Raw genomic sequence first — 7,316 nt, 5'->3', positions numbered from 1 at the left:
GCCCCGCCCTCCCCTCCCCCGCGTGTGTGTGTCTATTCGCCCCTCCTGGCCCCCCACCACTCACCCAGTGTGCTGAGAAGTACACTCCCACATAGTGGCCCTCCAGGGAGCTGATGTCTGTCGTCTGCCTGTTGTTCCTGAGCAGAGGGCCAGCCACCACCTCCGCAAAGGGCTTGGGCCCCCAGGGGAACTCCAAGCCTAAGAGGGAGGACAGAGGGGAAGAGGGTAAGGGAGGGGGGAGGGTTTGGTGTTGGGGAGAAAGGATATTGAGAGCCAAGTGTCTGATTAGTGAACAGAGAAGCGTTTTTTCTATGTGTGACAAACTGCCCATTCAAAACCAGAGCACTCGCTCTCTCCATCCCCCTGGAACAGCTATTAAATATTAAACACATCAAATCAAATCTAATTTTATTGGTCACATACATGTGTTATTGCAGGTGTAGTGAAACACATTTGAATTATTTTTCTGGGCAATTAATGTAAAGAAATAACTAATTTGCCTTGGGGCTAGAAGGACGGCTTCCTTATCTCCCGGCGCCATTTTGTAACCAGCATTTGTCATACATATACAGTACCAGTCAAAAGATTGGACACCTACTTATTCCATGGTTTCTCTTTATTTTGACTATTTTCTACATTGTAGAATAATACATATGGAATCATGTAGTAACCAAAAGAGTTACTACATTTTATATTGGAGATTCCTCTGCCTTGATGACAGCTTTGCACACTCTTAGCATTCCCTCAACCAGCTTCATGAGGTAGTCACCTAGAATGAGTTTCAATTAACAGGTGTGCCTTGTTAAAAGTTAATTTGTGGAATTTCTTTCCTTAATGCATTTGAGCCAATCAGTTGTGTTGTGACAAGGGAGGGTGATATACAGAAAATAGCCCTATTTGGTAAAAGACCCAGTCCATATTATGGCAAGAACAGCTCAAATAAGCGATAAGCATTTTGATTTGTTTACTACATGATTCCATGTATTATTTCATAGTTTTGATGTCTTCACTATTATTCTACAATGTAGAAAATAGTAAAAATAAAGAAAAATCCTTGAAATGAGTAGTTGTGTCCAAGCTTTTAACTGGTACTGTATCTAAACCCAGCATGTTTCCTACTCACAAGTTCCTTTGTACTATGTGACATCTGCGTTTGGAAATGGGGCCGCACAACAGATGCAAAATGTTGTTTTAATGATGATTGAAAGCCATGCTTTTCCATTTCCCATACAGGGAGCGCTACCAGCCTTCCCTCCTCTCTTTCCTTCCCTCCCTCCCTCGTTTCTTTTTCAAGGTGTCTTCATTGTCAATGTCAAGCACTAGAGATGCATTTGGGATGACCAAATAAAAAGTTGTAATCAGAAATAAAGCACTGTCGGCAGGGCTGTAAAGGTTCCATTCCTCTGTAGGGCTTCATTAGGCAGGGCTGTAAAGGTTCCATTCCTCTCTAGGGCTTCATTAGGCAGGGCTGTAAAGGTTCCATTCCTCTGTAGGGCTTCATTAGGCAGGGCTGTAAAGGTTCCATTCCTCTGTAGGGCTTCATTAGGCAGGGCTGTAAAGGTTCCATTCCTCTGTAGGGCTTCATTAGGCAGGGCTGTAAAGGTTCCATTCCTCTGTAGGGCTTCATTAGGCAGGGCTGTAAAGGTTCCATTCCTCTGTAGGGCTTCATTAGGCAGGGCTGTAAAGGTTCCATTCCTCTGTAGGGCTTCATTAGGCAGGGCTGTAAAGGTTCCATTCCTCTGTAGGGCTTCATTAGGCAGGGCTGTAAAGGTTCCATTCCTCTGTAGGGCTTCATTAGGCAGGGCTGTAAAGGTTCCATTCCTCTGTAGGGCTTCATTAGGCAGGGCTGTAAAGGTTCCATTCCTCTGTAGGGCTTCATTAGGCAGGGCTGTAAAGGTTCCATTCCTCTGTAGGGCTTCATTAGGCAGGGCTGTAAAGGTTCCATTCCTCTGTAGGGCTCTGTAGGGCTTCATTAGGCAGGGCTGTAAAGGTTCCAAGGTTCCATTCCTCTGTAGGGCTTCATTAGGCAGGGCTGTAAAGGTTCCATTCCTCTGTAGGGCTTCATTAGGCAGGGCTGTAAAGGTTCCATTCCTCTGTAGAGCTTCATTAGGCAGGGCTGTAAAGGTTCCATTCCTCTGTAGGGCTTCATTAGGCAGGGCTGTAAAGGTTCCATTCCTCTGTAGGGCTTCATTAGGCAGGGCTGTAAAGGTTCCATTCCTCTGTAGGGCTTCATTAGGCAGGGCTGTAAAGGTTCCATTCCTCTGTAGGGCTTCATTAGGCAGGGCTGTAAAGGTTCCATTCCTCTGTAGGGCTTCATTAGGCAGGGCTGTAAAGGTTCCATTCCTCTGTAGGGCTTCATTAGGCAGGGCTGTAAAGGTTCCATTCCTCTGTAGGGCTTCATTAGGCAGGGCTGTAAAGGTTCCTTTTCTCTGTAGGGCTTCATTAGGCAGGGCTGTAAAGGTTCCATTCCTCTGTAGGGCTTACATTAGGCAGGGCTGTAAAAGGTTCCATAAAGGTTCCATTCCTCTGTAGGGCTTCATTAGGCAGGGCTGTAAAGGTTCCATTCCTCTGTAGGGCTTCATTAGGCAGGGCTGTAAAGGTTCCATTCCTCTGTAGGGCTTCATTAGGCAGGGCTGTAAAGGTTCCATTCCTCTGTAGGGCTTCATTAGGCAGGGCTGTAAAGGTTCCATTCCTCTGTAGGGCTTCATTAGGCAGGGCTGTAAAGGTTCCATTCCTCTGTAGGGCTTCATTAGGCAGGGCTGTAAAGGTTCCATTCCTCTGTAGGGCTTCATTAGGCAGGGCTGTAAAGGTTCCATTCCTCTGTAGGGCTTCATTAGGCAGGGCTGACATCCCCACGGCCTCCGCCACTGCAGCCTTTTATTGTTGTCCCCATTCACATTGTAAAAAAAGGCACTCCTTCCTGGCAACTTCTCCTCTGCTCCGCCACTCAAGACAGCTAGGCCCTTTCATAATGCTGAAAGAGAGAGGGTCCTGAATCCTCCCCCCAGCCCACCTCAAACTCTTACTACTCCGCCTGTAGCCGCTCTGTTTCCCTTCCTCACCACAACACAAACAAACACACACCCCTTTTCCTGCCACCGCTACCACACTACACACCCCCTCTAACAACTCTGAAAGCGGGGGAGGGGGCGGGGGGTGGGGGGTGGATGGAGCAAGAAGATGAATCTCTTCTCTACCCACTTCTACTGTAGTTGGTAGTTAATGAATCATGGAAATTATACAGTATGTACTCTACTGTGGGCTGGGAGGGAGACTGGGATTCATTAGGCAGACTAATGTGAAAGGTTGCTCAGCTCATGTGAAATCCATTCCCCTGTACCACGGGTTCTACTGCCACGATGCTGGATACTCTACCACTCTCCACTCCCTCTCCTCCTCTCTGACTAAATGGGCCTTTCTCATGTTGTACAATAAGGGCTCTGAAGACCAGGATGTCAAAATATTGAGATGAGATGACATCCTCATCTGTCTACCAGAAAGGAATGCAAGCCTGCTCTTGCTAACAGGCAATCTCCCACTTAAAAGACAGGAAATTATAGGTCTGCAGATGTGGGAGTAAAAGGGGGCACTTTATAATATTCATGCAATACCAGAAGAGTACAGAAATGGAGAAATATGGCCAGCTCTGTGAAGGATGTGGCACAGAAACGTTGCAATATGAAATTCTGGCAAGGCATTTAGCATGTAATAAACTGTATGCTTGTGTGTACCGGTACATGTGCAGCTTCTCAGATGCTGAGGCTCAGGCTGACTGAGGAGACTTACCTTTGGGGTCATCTCTCACCACCAGTAGTCCGTTCCGACACACCACCTTCCCTGTGGCTGCATCCACAAACACCAGCGAGGGAATACTGGTCACCTTGTACTTGTTCCACAGCTTCATCTGGACAGACGAGAGGAATGGAAAATATACCATTATTATAAATACACTTATACTCTGGTAAATCCGCCGAGCAACAAGGAGAAAATCAAAGAAAGAAAGAGAAAAGTCATTGAACGTCATACATCTTACTAGTTGTTTTCCCATCTAGTTTATAACATCTGTTCATAAATCATTATTTGTCAGACATCCATTGATCCAAAAGTTGACAGTGAAAATGGCTGTAAGCTTATTACTACACCAAAAGTGCAGAAGTACCAGTATCTATTTACAAGGCAAGCTGTTTCTCTGAAGTATAAAAGGGACTAGAAAATGAGCCAGGTTGAATAAAACAGCAGCAGAGAGTCACCCTGCAGTGAATTAGCTGAAGGCTAGAATCACACTACAGCTAACTTTAAAAGGAACTGGCAGAGGAGGAAATTCACAGGGAGCGTTTTGCCCCTGCTGTGTCATGAATAAGAGCAATATGAGTAAGAGGAGCAGAACAATCCACACTTGATAAAAACCTTTTGCCAGACCCTGCTACTGTACCACACCCCATAGAAAGATAATAACTAGATCATAGTCATTTTAGGCTCATATAGTACTATTCTATGTTCCCCTCGCACTGTGGGTGGCACTTTATTTAGCCGATCCTTCTTCAAATGAAGACAACGCTGTACATGATTCTGTCTGTTCAATATGTGAAGCAAGCATACATCCACAGGCATAAATGGAGGAGGAACACACACACTACTACATCTAATTATACTGAACAAAACTATAAAATGCAACGATTTCTATGGTTTTACTGAGTCACAGTTCATAAGGAAATCAGTCAATTGAAATAAATTCATTATGGCCCTAATCTATGGATTTCACATGACTGGGAATAAAGATATGCATCTGTTGGTCAGATACCTTAAAAAAAGGCACTCTGTTCACAATGTTTTAAAAAAGTGGTACATTTTAATCACTTTTTCTCCCCAATTTCGTGGTATCCAATTGGTAGTTACAGTCTTGTCCCATTGCTGCAACTCCCGTAACGGTCGAGAGCCACGGGTCCTCCTAAACACGATCCTGCCAAGCAGCACTGCTTTTTGACACACTGCTCGCTTAACCCGGAAGCCAGCCGCACCAATATGTTGGAGGAAACGCAGTACAACTGGAGACCGAACCCGGATCTGTAGTGACGCCTCTATTGCTGCGATGCTGTGCCTTAGACCGCTGCACCACTCGGGAGGCTCTCTGTTCACAATGTTGACATCAGCAAATCAGTTGTCCACATGACGCCATACACGTGGTCTGCGGTTGTGAGGCTCGTTGGGCGTTCTGTCAAATTCTCTAGGCGGCTTATGGTAGAGAAATAAACATTACATTCTCTGGCAAAAGCTCTGGTAGACATTCCTGCAGTCAGCATGCCAATTCTCCGCTCCCTCAAAACTTGAGACATCTGTGGCATTGTGTTGTGTGACAAAACTTCACATTTTAGAGTGGCCTTTTATTGTCCCCATTACAAGGTGTGGCTGTGTAATTATCATACTGTTTAATCAGCTTCTTGATATGCCACACCTGTCAGGTGGATGTATGGGATCTTTTATATTTCAGCTCATGAAACCAACACTTTACATGTTGCATTTATATTTTTGTTCAATGTATAATGACTGTTGTGACTGTATATTGTGTCTTGATCTGAATATACAACATACCGCAGAAAATCGGAAACAGACTCTTTATGACCGCAAAAGTGCATTTGAAACTGGGACTATTTATAATGTGTACGTTCAGTGTTGTCCTCGACGGAGAGCACATCAAGAATACCACGAAGAGGAAACTCACTTTACATATCAGAGGGAAGATGGGTGTCGCTTGAAATGACTAGCTCCTGAAAAGTAGCACTGAGTGTCTGAGGTCACTTTTCTGAGAGTTGTCTGAGAAGTATAGAAACATTGATGTTTGAAAGTCTGAGCCAGAATTGTACCAGTGACCTTGAGATTGCCAAGCCAATACACCAAGGACCGTACCAGTCCAGACAATTTGGTATAGGCACATAGTACCATATAATGATTTCAGCACTGTTATCTAGTAATTTCAGTGAAAGGGAGAGCCAAAATGTAGGAGTGAGGCCTGTCTGCAGTCTGTCTATGAGGCTCAGTGGTGGAAGCCTCCAGTTGGGTTCAGTTCCAGTTCTGCTCCAGTCCAGGTCTGGCTGATGAAAACCTTTTGTTTCTCTTCTAATGAAAACAATGACTTCACTTCAGGAGCAAAGTTAGCGTTCTGACGTGCAGACGGAAGGCAGGCCCAGACTGCTCCGAGAGACTGCCATTTTACAGGGTATGGGTCCCCCCTGTAGGGACTGTACGGGGGGACACACCTCCTCTCAACTGTGGGACTGGAAGTCCCTCCAAAGTACCACTCATTTCAGGGCCCTATATAGTGAGCTACTTTTGACCAGAGGCCATAGCCCCAAATGACAACCTATTCCCTATATAGTGAGCTAGTATTGACCAGAAGTAGTGCACTATATAAGAAGTGGGTGCCATTTGGGATGCAGATAAGGAGACTTGAGAAGGCAATAACAGTTAGAGAATAATAGGATCTGCAACAGCTGGGAAATGTCAGGGAACAGCTCCAATGCCAACTTCCTGAAGTGTCCTCACAGAGCTGAGAGAGGACAGCTTAGGTGTTTACAGTAAAGCACATTGGAAAACTGAAATTTAAAACGAGTATATGTTCTTTTAATAGTGTAATATATAAAAAGGGCATGGCTTTGAATTGCTAAAAGCAGTTCATAGCTTGACCAAAATGCACTGCCTGCAGCAATTCTACTGTACAGGCAAGTCTGCCAATTTGGTCTTTTTGGAGACATTGAAGTCACAACGAAATATATGCAAAATCATAGTTAGCTAAAAATGCTCTAGGGCCAATGGAATCATAAGGTCTATTTGCATGTTTCAAATACTGTCCTTTTATGAACTAAACAGACTAGGAGGTGTTCGCCATAATATATCCTAGTACGTACCCTTTGGTCAGTGTGTTTATATACAGTTTGTCTAAAATATACATCATACATATGATGTGTACAGTAAGTGTAGAATGGCAATGTGCATACATACATGTATGTCTATCTATTAGTGTGGGTACCAAATCTGAACCCCTCTCAGCCCCACTCTGCTGTAGTCTGAGCCTGGTTCATAGAGAGCACTGCTGAAAGAGAGATTGGTTCGGAGAGGCAGAGAGACCTCTGAGCCGATTCAGCCTCGATCCTTTCACTACTGCTAATTTACTGCATGATCCGGAATTATGTCTGCCTGGCGGTTTGGCTGCAGTTCAGAGCACAGCAGGACACTAAATCACGTCAGCTGTAGATCTGTAGATCCGCCTGGAGGCTAGGCTGTATGAGACAGACATTGGGGGTGTTATCATGATTTCAGGG

At 44.9% G+C, this 7,316-nt stretch overlaps 1 protein-coding gene and 1 long non-coding RNA gene across 8 annotated transcripts in view; one reads left to right on the top strand and one right to left on the bottom strand.

The window, feature by feature from the left end:
- Positions 1-7,316, bottom strand: part of LOC118364101 (nucleoredoxin-like) — a 61,018-nt gene that overhangs the window by 13,513 nt on the left and 40,189 nt on the right. For all 4 annotated transcript variants that reach the window (XM_052520231.1, XM_052520233.1, XM_052520238.1 and 1 more), the window contains exons 2-3: positions 3,787-3,904; positions 65-198 (exon numbers count right to left, since the gene is read on the bottom strand). In XM_052520231.1, the coding sequence (XP_052376191.1) occupies positions 65-198; positions 3,787-3,904 (252 nt within the window). The remainder of the gene's footprint in view (positions 1-64; positions 199-3,786; positions 3,905-7,316) is intronic.
- On the top strand, positions 730-3,052 carry LOC127930634 (uncharacterized). 4 transcript variants are annotated; one of them, XR_008138553.1, is made up of 4 exons: positions 730-1,434; positions 1,771-1,938; positions 1,999-2,082; positions 2,516-3,052. It is a non-coding gene; the product is annotated as an uncharacterized LOC127930634 (long non-coding RNA). The 4 variants fall into 4 exon arrangements; XR_008138552.1 differs by having other exon boundaries at positions 1,729-1,938; XR_008138554.1 differs by lacking the exon at positions 1,771-1,938.

The sequence above is a fragment of the Oncorhynchus keta genome, chromosome 1 (genome assembly GCF_023373465.1).
Source record: "Oncorhynchus keta strain PuntledgeMale-10-30-2019 chromosome 1, Oket_V2, whole genome shotgun sequence".
In the NCBI taxonomy this organism is placed as follows: domain Eukaryota; kingdom Metazoa; phylum Chordata; class Actinopteri; order Salmoniformes; family Salmonidae; genus Oncorhynchus; species Oncorhynchus keta.
The sequence above is the reverse complement of the archived record's forward strand: the minus strand, read 5'-3'. Positions and strand labels throughout refer to the sequence as shown.